This window comes from Cenococcum geophilum, assembly GCF_001692895.1.
Source record: "Cenococcum geophilum 1.58 unplaced genomic scaffold K441scaffold_1, whole genome shotgun sequence".
Taxonomy (NCBI): domain Eukaryota; kingdom Fungi; phylum Ascomycota; class Dothideomycetes; order Gloniales; family Gloniaceae; genus Cenococcum; species Cenococcum geophilum.
The window spans coordinates 6,379,113-6,400,191 of record NW_027137559.1 but is presented as its reverse complement, the minus strand read 5'-3'; the positions used below and the strand labels follow the sequence as shown (position 1 = coordinate 6,400,191).

Sequence of the window (21,079 nt, the reverse complement as noted above, 5' to 3'; positions counted from 1 at the left end):
AGTTCACTAAGCGTACTATCCCCGGTGTTAGTATACAACTCACCAGCGGAGCACTCTACCTATCAAGCCTCCAATTGGCACATTTGACAATGCCTCCCACTACCCCGCCAAAAGCCCTTCTCTTCGACATCGGCGGCGTCTGCGTGCGTAAGCCTTCTCCCTCACTCCAAACCACTTCCTCCTCAGCACCCTCTAACACACCTCCGGGCAGGTTTTTTCCCCTTTCCAAGCCATTCTCGACTACGAACTCGCCAACCGCATCCCGGTAGGCTGGATAAATTTCAGCATATCGCGGGCAGCGCCCTCCGGCGCCTGGCAGCGGATCGAGCGGGGCGAATGCATCCTGGACGACGAGTTCTTCGCCACCTTCAAGACCGAGCTCGAGGACGCATCTCTCTGGCGAGAATACTGGAACAAGCTCCCCGAGAACGAAGGGAAGCGGACCGGCGCGCCGCCTCCGCCGCCGGGGGTCAACGCGAAGGAGCTGTTCTGGAACATGATGCGCACATCCCGCACCCCTGACCCGTACGTGTATCCCGCGCTGAAGGCTCTGCGGGCGAGCGGGAAGTTCGTGCTAGGCGCGTTGAGCAACACCATTGCGTTTCCCCGGGGGATACGGGACGACCACGGTGTTCTCTTTGGAGGCGAGCTGCAGCATCCCCCGAATACACCCTATGCGAATGACGGCACGGCGATTGCGGACCGTTTCGATATATTTATCAGCTCCGCCCACGTCGGCCTCCGGAAGCCAGACCCAAAGATTTACGAGTTGGCAGTGCGGGAATTGGATGCAGAGGCAAGACGGCAGGGACTGGGCGGGGTGAATGTAGGGGATGTGCTATTTTTGGATGATATTGGGGCAAATTTGAAGGGGGCAAAGTCGGTAGGGATGAGAACATTGAAAGTGGATTTGGGAAAGACTGAGGCTGCGGTGAGGGAGTTGGAGGAGTTGACGGGAGTGAAATTGCTTGAAGGAGTACAAGATAGGGCGAGGTTGTGAGATGTTGATAAATCCGCATCGCTAGGAAAAGAAATCGCACTCGATTCTAACACGGCAGAGGCAGGTTTCGAGACTCGCAATATAACTATTCTATTACCAGTAGCCAATGACCAGAGCCATGAGATTTTGCAAGGTCTGAGACCTTTGACATGGCCCCCAAAAACAACTACAAGTGAACTGCGCATCCCATGAGCCGTCGAAAAAGACATACCCACGAGACGCTATTCAATTATCATTGTGAAGCCACGGAGATTTCGGATGAGCCTCCGAAGAACCTCAGAAGTGACGATACACAAAAGCTTCCATAGCATCCTTGAGTATTCGAAACCACGCAAGGATGCACAGCCGTTCCAATTCGTTCCATCTCATCTCTTTCCCTTGGTATTTACCCTAGGGGTTGTTCGGTTGCAATATGGAGGCCACATATTCAGTTCATAATCTGTTGATTCGGAGTGATTCTGTCTGCGCAGCCTCAAAATTTTGATGTTCCTCTCACCGCTCGCAAAGCGCCAGAATAGCACGCTAAAATATTGGCATACAGCTTCTGAAATGGAGCTCTTAGCTCCCGTTACAGATTCCAGTTCAATATGGAGGCGTGTCAAATCGGGAAGGAACGGGTCCTTTCTGCCGGACTTTCAGTTCATATTCAATCTGAAGGTTTTGCAACCGAACAGACTCCTTTTACCCTCAATATTCCGACCGGACCCCATCGAGCTGCATTACAGAAATACATTGAAAGGGGAACTTATAAATTCGTAACAGTGATAACCAGAAAAGATTTTAAGAGTCCGTGTCGCTCTGGCTCACATAACCCGCATCAATCTCCTCATCCTTTCCGCTCATTCCGACAAGCATTTTACTGGCATTGAGACATCGTTCAATTATCTTGCATTGCGTCTTGCTCTGCAATCCACTCCTGCGCCCGGTCTCAAGCCCAACCCAGACGCGCATAGAGTGGACCATGCGTTCAAGTCCATGCTTGCTTTCGGTAAGTAAATTGTCGTCCCGCAAAAAGACGTCGAGTACTTTGAGAGCGGCAACTAAGCTTAGTAATGTGATACTGGCCTCTGGGAAATAACTGTTGTTGACGACGAACGTAGCTCGAGGCCGAGATTCTACGTTTTTTGTTGTGTTCTGTTCCTCAACAAGAAAAAGACACTTAGCCAAAGTGAGAGCTTTCTTTACATCAGCAGTGGTCGGAGCATCTCCGACAATATTCATGAGCAGAGCACGAGGAGGTGAGACGACATCACCCACTGTTGATAATGATGGCGACGAGGGCAACCGCGTAAAAGCAGCATCGATATGGCTTGAGCGATCTTCGTCCAGCAACACAGCATTTGCCACGAATGCCCTTACCTGCGCACAGGACATTGGAGGAGCAGTAAGGGTGGCCAAAGCCAAATCATGCTTTACAACATCCTCAACCGTGGGGCAATCGGATGCAAGGTAACGGACAAGAGCTCGGTTGAGGACGAAGCCTGACCACCATGCTGCCAAGGCATCCAAAGGTGAAGATATTGAGAAATCTTCGACAACGCTATCCATTGACTCGTCAACAGTAGTTCTCTCGGCGCTTGGCTTATTCCATGCCAGGTTATATGCTCGCTGAATGATGACATCAACGAGGACTTCGTCACTCCTCATGTCTAGGAGCGCTGCAAGGTGGTCTGGTAGGGGCTCCGCTTCGGTGTCCTTAGAACGGCAATGACACATTATTTTATGTTCGTGTTGGGCCGCATTCCAGTAGCTTCGAGCTAGTTTGGCACTTAATTCTTCGAACATGTACCAAGCGCCGTAACCAGCGTTTGCAACCTCCCAAAGAAGGACACGGATGTGCAAAGCTTTGAGCATGAGGCGTGCTGGTGTATCTGGCAATGTACCAGACGCCATGAGTGTAAGCACCAGCCGACTCATGCTGATCTCTGCATCGCCACCGGTGAGTTGAGCATCAAGCGCAATTTCCCAAGCTCTGATTCTTGCGGTTTCTTGCTCTTTGGTGATGCCAGTAAGTAGAGCGTAGCCTGGCCATCCAATGATTTTGCGGGTGCTGAGCTTAAGGGTCTTCAAGCCTAGCGCGGCAACTTCAAGCAAGAAGCTATGTCGGGGAACCCAGACGGTCTGAATGGCGGTCAGCCATGCTTTGCGACGAACTTCGACTGGCGATGCTAGGGAAGGAGCAGGTGAAAGTGTGATTGCTGAGAATTTCTTCTTCTTCTTCTTTTCCTTCTTGGGTTTGAACTCGAACAGCGGTGCAGTGATGTAAAAGATAGCTCCGAGCACGAGGAATAGCTTAAGAAAAGGTAGGAGAGTGACATGAGCTGACATTCCTCCGAAGGAGACTCTTGGGGCGAGGATATTAGCAATGTTGAACGGAAGCGCGAACAACCCCCGACCTGCAGGCTGCTCGCCGGACTGTTCCCGCTCGCTAAGGCCTTCCATAATCATAATACCCGCCAGGGACCCTACCATCAGCTTGCCCATCAAGGCGTTATTCCGTCGGCCATTGACGACTGGCTGACCTGGAATACCCGGGCGGCCTGGTCCAGTGCTGTACATAGGGTAGCCGGTAGACTGCGGTGCGTAATGGGGCTGATTCGACATTCCCCGATGGAGATTTGCCATACTCTCTGGAACAGGAATTAAACCTTGTGGAGGACCCGAGACCTGTAGGTCAGTAGCTCCAAAGGGATCATCTTGGAAATGGATTCCATCTGGGGTAGTGACGGCGCCAGTCATTGCCATAGGCCCGGACATAGAGAGCTTTTCGAAGGCATCCATTCGAGATTTCAACATTGCAACCTCGTCGCACAAGTGCTTGTTGCGCCTTTCAAGATGACGAATGTACTCGGTAGCCTTCGATAACACTGTAGCCTTGTTAAGTTTATGCGCAGGGGTAAGACCCTCAAGATCTTCCGGGTCATCTTCTTCATCGCCATTGCCATTACCACGGGACGTAACTCGGAGACTAGGTACACTATCTCGTAAGGCAGCGATCCTATCATTCAGATTGGTACGGTATCTCTTCTCGATCATGTTATGGGCGGTCTTTTTAACTGGAGGTTGTTTGATGGCTTTCTGGTCTGTCAGATCTTCTTCAGAAGCAGATTTTCGTTTCTTGTTATTTCTAGAATGTGCCGGTTCAGGAGATGACTGCGATGATGAGCTTGTATGCATATCAGTGGCAGAGCTAGGGCTATGCTGAAGACTTGGAGTGGAATGGGGTGGCATCGTTATGGCGCGAAGCTGTGGTCGCTCATAACCAAGCGGTGAGAGAATGGTGTTGTCATTTTGTTCAACTGGATGGGGTTGGTCCAATACTGGAGAAGTGTTGAAATATCCGTTATTTGGGGCTGCTTCAACCACTAGTGGTGAGCTCAGCACACCGCTATCAAAGTGAAAAGCGGGCGTATGATCAGCTGTCTCGCCAAACGTGAATGGCGTACTATTTACTCTCATTGGCATGGGCTTCGAAGTAGGAACAGCTCTCGGCGTCAATTCTAAGGATGCATTACGTAATTGAGAATTCTGCCGGCGATCAAATATAGGAGATCTTTGTTGACCCTGCTTTAGATAGCAAAGAGGACTTTGGGCATTGAGGGTCTTGGGAGACTGGTTCTGAGGTGAGGGGTCCCACTTCATCCACTCTTCCCAATTACCGCTTGGCCCAAAATTATTCGGTGATGCAGTAGCCAGAGACATGTCGAAAGGGTATTCGGTTGACAGCGTGGAATCGTTCATATTTTCTTTGTCTGCGGATGCCTCGGTTGGGGTTTGGTGATCAAGGCGAGGGCTCAATGGCAGAGGCTTGAAGTCATCGAATACACAATAAGGTCCAACCTATTGGCAATGATAGTGTCAGCATGGCTAACAGGCTAACGCTACGAGCGACTTGGATTATCACAACTGCACATACGGCAACTCGCTCCAACTCTAGAGCGTCATCTAGGACGCAGTTAGACTCGGTCGACTCCATTGTAGCACACTTCACGGTTGCGCGTCGCGATCGAAAGCAGTCGTAGAGAATTAAAGAGGCGCAGTTCTGAGGAAGGGCAAGGGTCTCACCAAAGATAGGACGGGCCAAGAATTAAGGCATGANACCGAAACAATGGAGGCAGTTCGGAAAAGCTTGGATCTGACACGGGCAGTGTCGGACAGTCGGACGCCTTGATTGCAGCAGGTCAGCACTCAAGGATCATTGCAGCAAAGGGGAGGGTTGGGGCCACGCTCCCGAAGAGGACATACTCAGCGATATCTGAAGGACAAGTGGCCGAGGCTTTGGAATGTTCAACCAGCGGTAAGCAACCAGGGGTTGTTGCGCTTCCCCGCGTATGAGAAGCGGAGTTTTCGAGTGGCCTGAGGAGGAAGTTGAGATTAGAAATGTGGTCTGACAAAGTGGTTCGATATGCGTGCGCACGGACTATTATGCGCCGGGCAAGAACATGTCAAGGGTATTGTAACATGCCGACAAAACGGAATTACGGGAGTTACGGGACATTCACGGTCTAGAACAATCTGCCTGTGCCCCTTTTGCTGTGGCAAGCTTAGTGGCAGCCCCTAGCATGCTCAAAAGTGCTGTGTCGTGATCCCTCCTACCGTGTCCATGCCCACCCTTTCACTCTCTGCAACCCATTCACCTCTAACCACAATTTCCCCACGAACAAATTAGTTAATAATGACCAACCTATAACAAAGATCAAGCGGTTATACTAGAGGTCTTTGGATACGCAAGCCATAAATTTTGCAGTCACCAAAGTCGATTGAAGTGCTCCTACCAGCACAATCAAGAACCATGTTTCCCAATCCTATCCCTGCATGTCCCTTGAGGCTTAAAAATATTAATACCCCTGTGGCACAGGAGTATCGTATTTTATCTTTATATACACAAAAACTGCTGCTTCCAACGTAAATTACAATCTCGATCAGCGTGGGGCGGGGCAAGCCCCTGTCCGACTAAACAAAGTGCTGACCGAATGTTTGCCAACAGTAGCGTTTCGGCTCTTGCCGTGCATTCAGGAGGTCGTTGAAACCACGCTCGTGGTGCTCGTCCGAGTACTATACGGCGGTGGAGATTCTGGAGAAAGACCCATTTATTACCTATCTAATACCAGGCCACGATTTTGCACAGCGAGTATGAGCTTGAATGCTCAACGAGACAAAGGAAGAAGGTATGGAGGAGTGAGTGAAGCGTGAACCACTTTCTTGGCAGCCACATACCGTAAGTCCTAGGAAGGATCGAATGAATGCAAGCAGCCCGTATCAACCACTTACAGGCCAAGATTGTTCCCCCCAACCCAAGTGACACTCCAAGATTACGAAAGAGATACCTTAGTTGATGTGTGAGAAGGCGACAAATTCTGGTCAGGAATCTTGTTTGCTATTCCCATAACGAGGGCCGCTGACTCAGTGCTTCCCTTGCAATCAAGCTGAGCGGGAAGACTGGCCTTGAAGATATTCTCTCAACATTTTAGAGGCGCTGAAGATCTTCCGGTTCAGATGGCTTCCTTCTTAGCACTGAATTTCTATCTCTTATAATCCTCCGACTTAACACCTAGATCAGTTAACATGTGCAACTAAGGGATTGAAGTGAAAACATCAAGCCAGTGCGCTATTTGGCTTAACTACCTACACGCCCCGTCGACGGCGTGGTATTAGCTACCCGTGGAATGCAGCCAATGCAGATCAGGAAATGCACTTGGCGCATCTTCAGCGCTTAGGGGTAGTGTACAAACAGTAGGATAAGCTTAGAGCTTAAACCAAAAACTGGTGCTAATCGAGAAGAGATTGACTACTCCCTTACATAGTGCCAATGGCATAGAATAATACGAACAGCTGAGGATAATGACCCAAAGAGCGTCAAGTCACAATATGAGCCCCTGAAGCCCTGAATCCCTCCTGAGAGACAGCAGCTTACGGCCCCCCGTTGACAAAATGCCAGCCGTATCTTCGAGAATACCTCCAGATGCTTGACTGGAGCCCAAAGGCCGATATCATTGGTATCCTGTCCCGGAAGTCTGAAAAGCTCTTCGAAAGGATATTGCATCGCAACAAGCAAGAACAGTGACGCTATGCATACGAACCATGGACGTGTGCATAAAGTTATGTAGCCAGCATAGGCTTGTAAAATATGAGCAGTCTAATGAGCGTGTGAGGGCTACGAAGAAATCTGGCGCTATTACCGCAAAACCCAATCGAGTCTACAATGCAGACTGGGTCTTCAGCGGCAGGAATTTTCAGAGGAGGAACCAATGATGCGGATCAACTGCTGCAAGACAATATAAATAATTTCACTCCGAGAACCAGTCGGATTATTATGAAGTCGTCCCGCTGGCAAAGCACTGTGCCACGGGGTATACGAAAATAGGCAGCTAGAGACGATAAGCAATCGGTGACCTTCCTCAAAACGACGAGCAGCAGGGTCTCGCATTCGTGGAGTGCTTTGCTTGGCACCATCTAACGGCCGTGATAGCTTCTGAAGCACTGCGAAGGTGCCTCGCAACGGAAGCCAAAACGTTGTGTCCTAGCGCCTCCGAGTTTGCTGCGTCAATCGTACGATCGGGCAGTGCTAAAAGCGCACCACTTGCTGCATTCAGAGATCAGCAGCATGGGTGGGTGCAACTTTTGCTTAATCCGAAAAGGCAGTTTGGAAAAGCGAGACGCCAAGGCCCTCCGATCGATCAGTTCAAGTGGCCAGCGACTGTAAGCTAGAGGGGCAACTAGAAATCTAGTTTCGCACTCCGCGTGGTGCCTTTGTAAGATAGAAAACACCTTATACGTAGAAGAGTCCGGTTTCGCATATGATAGAAGTGATCTTGTACAGTGGCATCCCCGGTCATTAAAGAAGAATAATTAAAGCCGACCAGCGAAGGATGGTGCGAATTTGAGAGCTTGCCACACGTATAATTGATTTGGAGTAAAAAGTTGGCTGGGCCTTGGAGTTCGGAACTGTGAGGAAAGCAATCAGTTATATTAATACTTTTAAATTCTTCGTGCCTAATCCAGGACATTGAGTGGAAATATGCTGCGGACGCCTGCCTCGAAGTTCTATTCGATCTCAATAAGATATTAATATCGATGTAAAAGTTACCTTCCCAGCGTATGCGGCTATTTGATACCGGATGTATGTTAAGAGCTGTAGGAGAGCTAAATTGGCGTTTCAAGAACCTTGTCCAGAGGGCCTCTAGGGGCCTAAATTCATCTGTAGTCATACAATGCCTTCTAAAAAAAAATCGGAACGGTTTCAGGGGTAGATTCACAAAAGCGATTACGTAACAATGATTACTTGAGGCACGTCTCGTATTTCTCAAGCCACTTCAACTGTCATGTTTTAGACTCCTCTGGTCGAAACATGAATCAGGTAGTGTATTGAACTAGTACATAGCAAAATGCTTTTGTCATGTCGAACCGGTGACAGCTTCGTGGCCACGATTGCGTTGCCGAGTGCAATCAAGAATTCATTTGCCGAAACCAAACCGGAGGGGATCTAAACAAAAAAGCAGAGAGCCACTAAATTTTATCAAGGGAGAGGGCTGCAATAAAGAATTCCACATTAAAAGGAATTAGGTTTGGTACTTGAACGTATTGCTGCCCAATGCATGGGAAGCGGGGTCTTGCTAGTGAAACACAGAAGAGAAAATGGCCACAAGAGCGAAAAACGATTTTAGAAACAAAGACAATATATTGATATGGGTAAGCACATATGGTATCATTCATATGGCAGTGGAACAGGATTGAGGTCTCCTACATTAACTACCCCTTATCCTATGCGGCATATGGCCCCAAGGGCACAACGAGGCGAGGTTATGCTCATCGTTCTCACGCAAAATATAAACCATTCCCTCTACAAATCCTCAGGAGGAGATTATATATACCAATGCGCAGATCTAACACCTGTCAGAGTAGCTGGTAATAACACACGACGAAAGTTTAATTCTTTTTCCTGAACGTTAGCGCCATTGCGGAAGATGCCAGAACTCTACGGTGAGAATGTCAAGTAGGCGCCACAAGCGTCACAGTGCATGCAAGACCAACTACGCTGAGAAGCATCGCTAGGCAGAAGTATCATGAAACCAATCCACAGGCGTCCTCGGCAATCAAAATCCGATCGAATTTTAATCTTGCACACATCGCGGTTCTGATCGGACATCTATCCGCCAGGATCTCAAGGGAAAATAGACTAAGTTGAGATCAGCCCTAATTCTGCAGGCTGTGCCCTTTCAGCTCAAATTTTCTTGGAATGAGTTCTCTCTTTCAAGGTAGAGGCCTCGTGGAGCAGGCGGTTGAGCAGGGTGGCTCAGACTAGTAAATTTAATGGCGCTGAGGAATGCTGAGATGACGAGTCCGGAAGGTAAATTTTCTTTTCATTGCCACGACGGGAAGCGAATCGATTTTTTGATCGTAGATCGGCTGCGGATGTCGGTGTGACATATTTAGACCCGGCTTAGTCTTGGTATTGGCAGCAGTGGAGGGGCGCTGAGCGACCTGGTTGCACACGTTTTAGACCCTAATTTGCCTCCGCTTGCTAGAAGCTTTTTCAACTTTCCAAGCTTGTTCGACGTTGCAAGCCACCCCTCTCTTGCAGGCATCTGCAAGCAACTGCAGCCAGCGCCTTCTCCGCGGCTTGTTCCCTCAGGATGGGCATGGTGGAGAGAAAGCAGAAATGCTTAGCGAAATGACATTAAAGTGTGGGATCCAAAGGGAGTCAAGGGGAGCCATGCTCGCGCGATGACCGATCGCATTTTGCGGGAGCCTTGCCTGTCGAACGCCCGTCATAGACACCGCATCTGGGTACGGGGTTTATGGGGGTGCGTGTGGATGGTATGGATGGCCCAGCAGCTCAGCAACCCGGCGGCACCCCCCTGCCGAGTAAAGGCAGCATGGCAGCATGGCAGCAGCAGGATCAGCTCATCTCCCAGAGGAATGCTAGGCCATAACAGCTGCAGTCCCTGGAACGCACGCCAGCGAAACGGTCGGCCGATAAACGGGCTGTCAGCCTGTCAGACCGCGCCGTCGCGCGCTGGGTCAGATAGCCATCGCGATGCGATGCAAAGCTTGTCAATAGCGCCGATTTTTGCTCCTTGGGCCCAGGAGAAGCCGAGCTATGCCGTTCGCGACTCTGACAGCGGCAACATGCATTTCTGGCCAGAGCGCAGGGCACAGACTGGAGCGCAGGTGGTTGCACAATGCACGTGTGGGTCTGCAACCGAGGGAAGAGGGCCAGATGGCTATTCGCAGAGCGCGAGGGCGAGCGCAGGTGGCAGCCAGATCTGGGCGCAAGGCATGAACTGACGCAAGTGCCCCTTCCAAGACGATGAAGGCGACCGTATCACAAGTTCGATATTGCAGCCACCGTGCCGGGACGCAGCTAGCGGGAAGCCGTCAACTGAGAAACGCCCACAGCCAGCCCAAGCTGGAGGAGTGGCGTGATTCCTGCTTTATTGCGCTGTCTCATTGCTCGACAGGCCAGCAGCGATGCCCGGCATCTTGTCTGGGCGCACATGCGCACATTTGTCCGAGCCAACAGGGTCGCTGCAACAGCCAGCGGAGCATGAGTCGTGAATCGTGCGCCGGCACGGGCTCGCTGCGCGACAGACAAGGAGATTTAAATCGAGGGTCCTGAGTCTCTGAGCTCCTCCAGCGTTCTGCATCGCCGGCACCGTCTGCACCGTCTGCACCGTCTGCATCGTCGCATTGACACTCCCCGCAGGATCTCGGGCATCTCATCGCCTCGCACCCTGAAACTTGGAACGTGGGTTAAGGCGATGTCGGCACACGCGCGGCCGCATGAACAGATTGATGAGATTCGATGCGCTTCGAATTTGCTGGTACCGACCAAGGACGCTGGCTCGCTGCTCGCTCCCTCGCCCGCTCGCCCGCCTAAGCCTCTGCTCACAGCCAGGATGTGGGACCGCCAGCATGCTTGGACGCCAGCCAAACTCGGCTCCGCTGCCATGAGATCGAGATCGCCTGGCCGTCAACTGACGACTATTCGTTCCGCGGTCCCGGGAGCCCCCAAAAGCCCCCAAAACATGTCCCCAGCCACGCACATGGGGTCGATAGTTAGATTCACGCTCCACGCTCCATGCTCTGCTCCATGCTCCATGCCCCCATGCCGTCCACCTTCGCGCAGTGCCAGCCGTGCCCATAGCGCCGCCGTTATTCGCTGCGGGCCCGCAGCGAGGCCAGCTGGTGCTGATAACCTGGAAAAAACCGCTGTCGTGAATAATAACGCTGCCCCTGTGCTTTGTGAATGCTGAAGCGTGTTGGCGGCGCAGCCTGCCTCCCGCCGTCGGGCCAGTCGAGCCTACCACAAGCACGTCCAGGTCGTCCAGGCCAGCCAGGAGAGAGAGTGTGTGTGAATAAGTGAGTGAGCGAGCCTGCGCTGGGCCGCTGATCTTGGCCTGGAGCGAGCGGGCGCTGGGGGTTGACCTGTGAAGGGGTGTGTGAAGGGGGCCATCCCCCTCTGTCTGCTTTGAGTAGCCCAAGCTTTGGCCGGGCAAGCCAAAGATCCGATTCAGACCGATTCAGAGAGACAGCTGCCGTCTGTTCAGCGGCGCATCGCTTACGGCGCTGCCTTGCGCCGCCCGTGCTCCTGTTGCGCTGCCACGCCCCGAAAAAGGTGTCTCCCATGCTCAGTCGTGCTCTCCAAGCCAGCAACAGACCGTGGACCCTGGCAGAGGGGCAATCGCCCGTCCAAAGCATCCCAGTGCCTAACTGGGCAGCCCTGTCGACCAACGGGTCATCTCCGATCGCATCTATCACCTTCCGTTGGCCATCTCACGCTCGCCCAGTATCCCCGTTTCCCCTCTCACTCCAGCACGACGACATGATACAAACTCTCCGCTAGCAGAAGTTGCTGAGATACAGTCCTGCCTGCACCAGCCTGCACCAGCCTGCACCAGCCTGAGTGTCGCTGTCAGATCACGGGGCTGTCCTGTCACCCATCTGCCATCGCCTGTCACACCCGTCACCACTGACGAACCGCCGTCAGCGGGAACGCACTAGAGGAAATCCAGAAGGCTGTTGCCGTTGCCGTTGCCATTGATGCGCCTAGCCATCATCTCGCTCACGTCAAAACGCCATTCTTCACCATCACCACTCCTTGCCACGCACATAATCTCCGCAGCCGAATAACTTATTTCGCCCTCCACTGCCATTTTACTGCAGCGCGAACGACTGCCGAATCTTTCGACCACATAGCGCCTGCAAAAGAAGGCTACTCTTACTCCCTTTCACGACTTACAAGCTGGGAGACATTGTCGCTCTATTTGGATGTGAATCGAAGAGGGCTGGGCTGGAGACGGATTGCTAGGGAAATATTTCCGCACAGGTCGGTTAATAATTACTGCGGGAAGGCACATAAATCCGTGGGACCCACGATTCTCCACGATCGAGGGGTGCTCGTTCCCGCTGAACACCTGGAGAGCTAAGAGGATCACGGTTTCCTACCCGTGATGGAAACGCTGGATGCCGGCAGCAGGCAAAGGTCCGTTGTGTGTCTCCGCTCGTGAACTGCTTCTTCTCGACGTTCTATGGCTGATACCATGCTAACTGTACTGTAGCCTCGGCTTACCATCTATGAATTACTTAGATTCTGATAAAATCAAAAGAGAAGAGACTGTTGATTACCAGAGAAAACATTTGGCAGCCACCATGGTCAGCCCGTCGTACTCATTCCATTGTCCGCCACCTCCATTCAATAGCCACCAATCGACAAATGCCAACTCAGTGTCAGGTGCGCTGTCAGGTTTAATATCACCGCCAGAGTCCCGTCGAACTTCTGGAGATGAGAAAGAACAAAGGCCACCCGCAAGGCAATCGTTACCATCCATACATGAGGCTCTTGGGCCCGACCAACCATATCCAGTACCTCCGTCGTCCGCTCCAGTCTCAACTTCGCAACACTATCAACCGCCCGCGGCGACGCCATCGCCGTCGGATCAGGGTAGAAGAACCTATTCAGCGGACTTGCATAGTCAAGGTCCACCAAATCCATACTCACATCCGCGCAGCCCGTATATGAACAACCAGACTTCGTCAGTTTCAGGACCTCCACTACACACCCATACGGAACCTCTGCCAAGGCCACCGTTTTCATCAACTTCCCATAATTCGAAATTGCCAACGCTGCATCCACTCAGAACGACCCAGTCACCGCCGATGAATTCAGTTCGTCCCAGTGCCCCGTACCCGTATTCTCAGCAACCGACATCTGCTTACGAGCCTGCGCCTCATTCTGCTGGTTCAATGAACCCTCCTTATGTATACTCGCCATATGCTTCCCAGTATCCATACTCCGCACCCCCTCATGGAGTCTCCGGACCCGCGTACCCGCCCTCCGCAACTTACTCTACCCCTAGCCGGTATCAGCCAGCGTCTTGGCGATCAGACGGCTCTGAAGCGAATCGGGTAGAAGAAAACAAGAAAGCTGGTAGATTAGTTGGCGCCCCCTTTGGCGAATCAGTGAAGCGGCATCTCGATAATTTCGACTTGGAGGCATCCTTGAATGAGGTGAGTAGAGCATTCCACCGCCGTAATTATTCCGACGCTCACAAGACTTGAGCAGATCGCGGAAGGAAGCGGTCGACTTCTAGATTTCACCAAACATTATAGGCAACGAGCACACGAGAGTCAACGAACTGGAATGACACCGGCATCCATACCGAGCCTTGCAGACGTTGATGAACTGGTGAAACAAGAAACAAGAGTAACTGAATCGTTAGCACGAATTCGTGAAGTCATCATTAATCAGCAAGCTGCTCTCGCAGAACAAGCGCAAGATCCACGGTACAAGGCAATGAACGGCTATGACCATGACGGATCAAACTCCTATCATGATGATGCTAAAGGTGGTGGTTTTGCAGGCTCCGATCCCAAGAAACGACGTGGGGTATGTACTTAAAGTTTTCCTTTGTTGGGATGAAAGCACATCACTAATTGCCTAAGCAGCGGGCGGCTCCACCTGGCAGGTGTCACAGCTGCAACCGCGCAGAAACGCCGGAATGGCGCCGCGGCCCTGATGGCGCGAGAACCTTGTGTAATGCCTGCGGCCTGCGTAAGTCTACATGGGAACTAATCAGGATTCACCTGCTAAGTAATATCTAGATTATGCAAAATTAACACGCAAAATGGGCGGCAACAAAGCTGCAGTCGGAAGTTCCAACCTGCGACCGAAGTCCATGGGCCCAGGATCACCCGCAGCATAACATTACCATATGTCTAGAGGTTCTTATGGTAGACCACAGCAACGTCTCTACACAGGCGAATTTCAACAGCACCATTTCATTTTAATCATTGGCAACGGAGCCAGAGGCGTTCAGGAAAGTTAGAAGCAGACACAGCTAGTGATTGTCATCGCATGCATTACGATCTTGCTTCTAGACATTGTGCAAAAGTCGAAACACGGGAAAAGCAGCTCTTAATGGCTGCATCATTACATACGGAACTTGGGTGGCGGGCGATTTGCCGGGGTTTACGGAGTCATTCTGCATCGTATTTCTATTAGGGAATTATCGGGATTCATCTTGAGTATGTATTTCGGTGTCACGGAAATAGGCTTGGCCGGATTGCTCTGTCGTGGGAACTGAGCAGTGCAATTTATTGCACGGAAGAAACAAATGTGGGACCGGTTGCCTTACGAGAGGCTCCATGCNCGTATTTTCTTTTTCTTTCTGCCTCACTTTTTCACATTATATTTCGATGGATCGAAAGCGTTTTGGAGTCCGCAGGGATCTCCTCGGATGTTCTGCTTGACCACTGGAGGCTACATTTTGTTTACATTGCACTTTCTCGGCTTCCTTTCTAGCGAATTTCTACACCGACAGCGGCTATCCGCATCACCTTGCCTTTCTTATTCCCTTTTCTTTCTGGCCTTTTTCCTTATTTGTCTTTATACCAGCATGTGCATTTTGGCAGTCTTTTAGGGCAGGGAGCTTTTAGGCCCCTCATCTTTGCTGGAGGCGTTCTCTTTATTACGGAACAGGGCTGACGGCGTTCCACATCGGACCACTAGGGTGAATAGGTTTCCTAAGTGTTGTTTTCCTACGGCGACAGTAGCATTTCTTTCTTGTATGACTTTGACGCCTTGTTTGGGAGTGTATGAAAGAGAGATGATGGAGATATTGTACGGCGCTAGGACAAGATAAAAGCTTGGTTGCGCCAGCTGAGGTTACTGAAATATGTAGCGAGATCTTCATCCTACATTTAAGTTGCTTCATACCCGTTTACTGTGCCTTTTTGAAAATGATCGCCCTTCTTGGATGGTGTTTTTAGAAACTGGGGTGTCGGATAGTTGGATACTAGCATGAGCTTGCCACCGAACCCAAGCCATCATTTGAAGATCTGCAAACCGGTTTGACTGGCAATAGCGTCATGTGGGGTTGTGGAAACAAGGACTCTAACAGTGTGTCTTTTAGAGCGCCGCTAACAGCAGATAGGCTTCGCTTTGCTCGCTTCAACATAAAATGAGCTGGCTGATGCCGAGCAGACTTGCTGCGCGACTGAAAAGATTGAAGGATCCATTGGTAAAACCGTTGATAATGCTAAGCAATTGGAGCCATGCTTAGTTCCATAGCGCCAAGCCTTATATAATATATTACCGCCTAATTAGTCGTGGCAATTACTAAGTAACTTTATCTAATTTAGATGTATGAGACCTAATGATTGGTTAAATTTTTGGCTCACTTTACGAAGCATTTTAATTTTTCGTTATGTAGGTGTAGGGGTCTTTTGTGGGGAGACTTTTTATGATCAATTTTATGCGGATCGACAAGCCAAGGGGTGTACGACGACGTTAGGCCACCTGGCGTTGATCAAGGCTCAATCGACAGTTTCAACTTCCTAATCAAGCGGCGTAAGCAAATTTGCAAGGATTGCGAAATGCGTCTATCTGCACCAGGTCTTGTCATTTCTCATATCGATTTAATTTCACTGACCTTTCTGCGGCTGAGACTCTCTCCATAGCGAAATATGCCCAGAAATCAACCGGGAGAAGAATGTCACTCGGGAACAACTCAGAGTGCCCGGTCACAGCCCGGTCCGCTACCACGCGCATCGAGATCACCTTGTTGCAAGCAGGAACTCTTGAACAATGAAAAACTTCCATTATCGGCTATATTGGCCCTAAGCTCGTCATGGCTGCAAGCCTTCCCTCGCCTTTGAAAGCTCTCTTACGTTAGCATAATGCTTGTCCGTCGTTATTATCAGGCCTTTCACTGTGATAGATAATTTAGAGATACTAGGCAAAAATTTCCAAGAAACCTTGTGAGATGTATTTATATCCAATCACATGCCACCTATAGTTTTCTTTTTGCCACCTATCGTCACTCTGGAGCATCTTCTCTTCGTTGGCACACCGCACCGGTCCTTCTGATTTCGACTTCCGCATCCTGACCCCTGTCTTGCGCTTCCAGTAACCTGGCAAGAGGGACTACTCCTTTCCCGAAATACTAATTCCTCCTTCCTAGTGCAGGAATGCCGTCAATAATATGCTGATGCTAAGACTTTTCGAAAGCAGAATCCTATCACCAAGTGAAATCGCACCATACGTGGGCCGTCCCACGAAAAGGAAAAGAGATAGCTAAAGCGATAGCCGGGCGCCTTAGCAAGGAGAGCAAGAAACGCGAGAAACAGCACGTCAGAGTAGCTGAAAATGTTACACCCAGCCGGATCATCATGTATCCTTACATAATTGAATATCCTGGGAGGGTTGGCATTATCATCATTTAATTTGCGTCATTGATTTTGAGAGAGGTCAACTGTCAATACCGCAACGTAGGCATAAGAGATCTTGCGTACAATACCAAATGTCAGAACTCGTGTGAGGATCAAATTGATGAGACTCTGGGCTATTTATGTAGGGGGGAACCCCCCCGTAGAACCCCTGAACTGGGCCCTACCTGGCTTTCGACATCAAATGTCTTTCCCTGGTAACGTTTCGAACGGCCAGTCCAACACAACCCAAAAACAGGCAGGCAGGCAGTCAATTCGGAGGCAAGAGATTGAACTAGAAAGTCGGATTCATAGACAACACGATGCTAGCCTGGAGAAACCCAAATCACTGGGTGCTGGTGTAAGTATCCCAACGGACCTCAACGATGCTTTTATCTGACAGAGACAGACGGCACTGGCAATTGGCATTTAGTACGACTCTGACCACATTGTCGTTATCTCTCGTGGAATGGCGTGACATCACGATGACGAATGTATACGTTGCCAATTTCTTCTTCGTGGCAGCGTTTGGCCTCGTCATCGTTGCTCGATGGGAGCTTGCCATTAGGAATAGTTTCGCTTATACAGTTTTCAGTGCCTTTTGTAAGAATCTGACAAGGTCCTTTTCTGAAAAGCTTTTGCCTGACAAGTGGAAGGGGCTCTTTTATGCCGGTTACGCTGCAGTTCTTACACCGTCGTCTAGAATCGTACAGGCCTATGGGCGAAATACAGCTCAGTACAACAACGCTCTTGGATTCTTTATGATTTGTAAGTGATTTGAGCTCGGGGTTGACATATCCATTGCCGATAGGTGGACCGCTGACATTCTTGATCGCATCATTGCCGACAAACCTTGTCTACATTTCAATTTTCTTTCTTGTTGATCTGGGATTCCTGATGGTTGCCGCAAGCTATTTTGCAGAGGCGGATGGCCACCATACTTCAGCCGAGGGCTTGAAGAAAGCCGGTGGGGTGTTTTGTTTCCTCGCTGGTTTGGTTGGATGGTATCTTACATTTCAGTTGCTCCTGAAAGACTCGCTTGTAGAGCTTTCTCCGAGTGACAAATCTCGATACTTCGGCAAGAGCAGAAAGAAAGAGTAAAGCGTATGTGGCAAGGCACAACGTTACCTGCGAAGTAGTTCGGCTTGTGAGAAGAAGTTGCTCATCTTTATCTCATAAATCAGACACCTCATGGAGAATTGGGGGAGGGTGCACTTGCATTCTGCTCCTTATACCCCTTTAAATTCTCTGCGAAGCGTCTAAGAACTTATGGTCTTAGCTTTAGTAATAGCTAAGCACTAAAATACACTAAATATTGTCTTTTTTACTGTCATATCTTGTACCTTTTTTAATGTCTAATTTTTTTAAAAATACTATAATGTAGGAGCTCTTTAGCTTCTCTATTTATTGCATTTAACAACAATACCATGGCTATATTATATAAAAAGAGATAAAAGTTAGCTTCAAAATATTTAGTTATCCCTTACACCGATGATTTGGGTGTTCAAAGCCGTGGTCCGTGCGCACCAATCAAGCCCCTAACCGCCTACAGAGTTAGGGGCTTAATTGGTGCGCACGGACCACAGCTTTGAACACCCAAATCATCGGTGTAAGAGATAACCAAGACCGTGCCTTTTGTAGAGAATTCGTTTAGTTAATAAGGAGCAGTATTGCCCGTGCGTGAACATAAACGAACCAACCACGGGGGGTCTGATTTACGAGATAAGCTCATCTCGACTATAAATGGCGAAATCAGCTGCCTCGCTGCGTAATTGGCAGACAAACCAGTAACTTACTCGCACGGCTTGCAGATCTCTATGCAGTAGAGATAGGCTTGGTAAGATCTGGACGGCTGCGCGTATCGGTGTTCCTGCATCTAGGACGGCTAGCATTACGAGGACGTAGCGTGATTACATGCATACTGCCCATGCGGCTTTTCTCTATTAAAGGCCTTGTTCCCTGAAGGATCTGTTGGCGTCTACGCCTACGTTATAGACGTCATATACCACCCCCGCACGAGCCAAAAGGTTCTTCCGCTCCATGCGTAAGCTCCTGAGGCTGTAATATGCATATATGATATGCGTTTGGCTTACCATAGGTGGTAGAGTCTGGGTGAAGGTGGTGGTGTGAAGTCGTTATCGTGATATTAATAGCTTACTGAGAGCTAAAGCCTATGCTACCCAAGGCTCTAGACCTCTGGGTGAGTTATGCGGTTACCTATGTATAAAGGCTCCAGTTTGTGAAGCTTTGGTAAGTTATTCTGAGCCCCCATATAGATCCAGCAGTAAGTTGAGGATATTCTGAAATAAAGACGAACGGTTGAGTCGAAGTCTATAAGTCTATGATGATTATGCGCATCTATTTGAGCACGTGGTGTCGTCGGTCTCGTACAGGGAGCTACAGCAGTATAGCAGGTGTATGACCTTGCACCGAGCTTCGAGAACCCTTGAGTCTTTATGCCACGCTCGTCGATGGAGAACCAGTCACGCAGACTTGGAGCATTGGACCTCCTCTGTCGCCAGTTCTTGGTTTTCCGGTTCTTGGGAAGCCGGTGGACTCAGTGGACTAGCTGTATCTAGCGCAGCGCCGCCGATATACCGAGCACTCAGAAGGTTTCTTGGTACTTCTGCTATATTATCCTGGCAGTGGTGCCGGATGCTTTGAGGAGCAGAGCTCTGGTGAGGGTTCTAAAGGCGGCTCTAAGCTTGTTGTCGAGTATGCTTCAGTCTTTTATCGATCCACAATGCGCGACAACTTGTAAGTGCCGTTCATCGAGCACCTTACTCTACGACCTTCTCAAACTCTCTACCTGGTGTCTTGGAAGTACTAACGCGGACGTTACAACGATGCGTTGCCGCACAGTTCCCGGGTTCTGCATTGTAAGTAATATGAAAGTGACTGCGATGGAAGAAGAAAAAAAACTCTGATGTTGGCATTGAATGAATGAATAATGGAATGAGACGGTAGTATAATTGGTGGATAGAATTCTCTTTAGACGGGTGGAAGAGAGGGTACGAAAGTCATTCGTAACAGCATGACACACTCTATGAGAAAATTGATACTTTATTGCAACCCGAAATTAGTCCAAACGCCAAAGACGTACGCTCCGATAATATTCGGACTATTATATGAGCATTTCTAGCCGCTCAAGTCGCTGTAACCCATTGCTCCCAATCCCAGCCGGCCTTATGCATTCAAGAGGTGCTTTCACGCCCGTCTCTTTACCCACCCTACAAACCCTGTGTACCGCTCAAGACGCCGAGAAACCAAACCGTCACTCTAATGCTTTTGTAGCAGTTTAGATGATAAGAAGCTGTGCATAACGATGAGAATTTATCTGCAATTAGATATGAATATACTCTTACTTGCTCCACACATGCGTTTGCTTGTTCACTGGCAGGGTTAATTCGTGACCAAGCTTGGTAGATAACGGCTCCGCTAAGCATCCAAAGAAGAGGAACCGATCCTTCGAGAGCAGCTGTGAAATGTCAGAAAAAGGTTCAAGTGAACGCAAAAGAAATACCAACCCGGGCGGCTTGACGCTGCCAGCTCAAGCACTTCAGCGGAGGTGCGCCGGCTTGTTGCCGCACTGGAATTGAAACGCTGGAAAGTAGAAGCCGGCACGACTCTATTTCGGAGTGTGATAGGATTCATGAACGAGACCCTTCTCGGGAATGCTATGCGCGGAGACATGGTGGCGGTCAAGAGAAATGTTTGTCGGTGTTTGTGTCGGAAAAAGGGGGGAAAGCCGCCGTGTAGCGAGAAAGTCGGGGCAGTTGACGCGTTTTCTCAACTCAGAGTTAAATATCTGGATCTTCCTGGCACGGCGAGTTTAAGTCTGACTGTGCCAAAGTCTATCGTCGGGCTTTGCACATAAAAGAGTTCGCTATCCGACAGCCTTTCTTATATTTAGAGCGGTGAAACAGACCCGTGCGGGAGGCCACGACGACGGGGGTTTAGCCCCTGCATCGTGTTACTCTCATTCCAATTAATCTCCCCCGTGGGGTTTAACGACTTTTGTTTTCGCTCAGTGGAGGGTGGGGGAGAGACTTATGAGGTGTTTTTTGCGTGTTCGAATGACCTTGTGATGATTTTTGCCTATTACTGTGGGCGTGACACTTCTGGCAGACGTTCGATTTCACTATGGGTTTGCCGCCTGATGCAGAGATTTCCTGCGGCTGAGCCTCGTTTCGTGGACCCTTGCGGCCTCCTTTTTCGGCATCTCAACACGTCCACTTCCAGGTGCGACAGCAGTTTAGCAATATTCACAAGTATACCTGCGATGATATATTGAAAGCTTATTCAAGTATTGACTGCGAGTATGAGTGCTTGTGCTATTTGTTCCTTGAGGTAAACCCTTGCTAAGGCTCT

General features: G+C 49.8%; 5 protein-coding genes across 5 annotated transcripts; 3 read left to right on the top strand and 2 right to left on the bottom strand.

Moving 5' to 3' along the window:
* Positions 1-89: 89 nt before the first annotated feature.
* Positions 90-1,000, top strand: K441DRAFT_532542 (HAD-like protein; the record flags this gene model as incomplete). Its single annotated transcript, XM_067642240.1, has 2 exons — positions 90-143; positions 212-1,000. The coding sequence occupies 2 exons, from the start codon at positions 90-92 to the stop codon at positions 998-1,000; spliced, it is 843 nt and encodes a 280-aa protein (XP_067510689.1).
* A 780-nt stretch (positions 1,001-1,780) lies between these two features.
* On the bottom strand, positions 1,781-4,976 carry K441DRAFT_532123 (uncharacterized protein; the record flags this gene model as incomplete). Its single annotated transcript, XM_067642226.1, has 2 exons — positions 1,781-4,840; positions 4,917-4,976. The coding sequence occupies 2 exons, from the start codon at positions 4,974-4,976 to the stop codon at positions 1,781-1,783; spliced, it is 3,120 nt and encodes a 1,039-aa protein (XP_067510688.1).
* Positions 4,977-12,453: 7,477 nt separating this feature from the next.
* K441DRAFT_672730 (uncharacterized protein) lies at positions 12,454-14,205 on the top strand (the record flags this gene model as incomplete). The annotated part of the gene is made up of 5 exons (XM_067650581.1): positions 12,454-12,485; positions 12,562-13,510; positions 13,566-13,889; positions 13,949-14,054; positions 14,105-14,205. 5 exons carry the CDS (start codon positions 12,454-12,456, stop codon positions 14,203-14,205), a joined length of 1,512 nt encoding a protein of 503 aa, XP_067510687.1.
* Positions 14,206-16,913: 2,708 nt separating this feature from the next.
* On the top strand, positions 16,914-17,809 carry K441DRAFT_702174 (uncharacterized protein; the record flags this gene model as incomplete). The annotated part of the gene is made up of 4 exons (XM_067653394.1): positions 16,914-17,073; positions 17,114-17,295; positions 17,365-17,476; positions 17,520-17,809. 4 exons carry the CDS (start codon positions 16,914-16,916, stop codon positions 17,807-17,809), a joined length of 744 nt encoding a protein of 247 aa, XP_067510686.1.
* Positions 17,810-19,741: 1,932 nt separating this feature from the next.
* On the bottom strand, positions 19,742-20,850 carry K441DRAFT_650834 (uncharacterized protein). Its single transcript, XM_067647099.1, has 3 exons — positions 20,236-20,850; positions 20,074-20,186; positions 19,742-20,021 (listed from the first exon to the last, which is right to left on the bottom strand). The coding sequence occupies exons 1-3, from the start codon at positions 20,399-20,401 to the stop codon at positions 20,007-20,009; spliced, it is 294 nt and encodes a 97-aa protein (XP_067510685.1). The 5' UTR covers positions 20,402-20,850; the 3' UTR covers positions 19,742-20,006.
* Between the last annotated feature and the right edge of the window lie 229 nt (positions 20,851-21,079).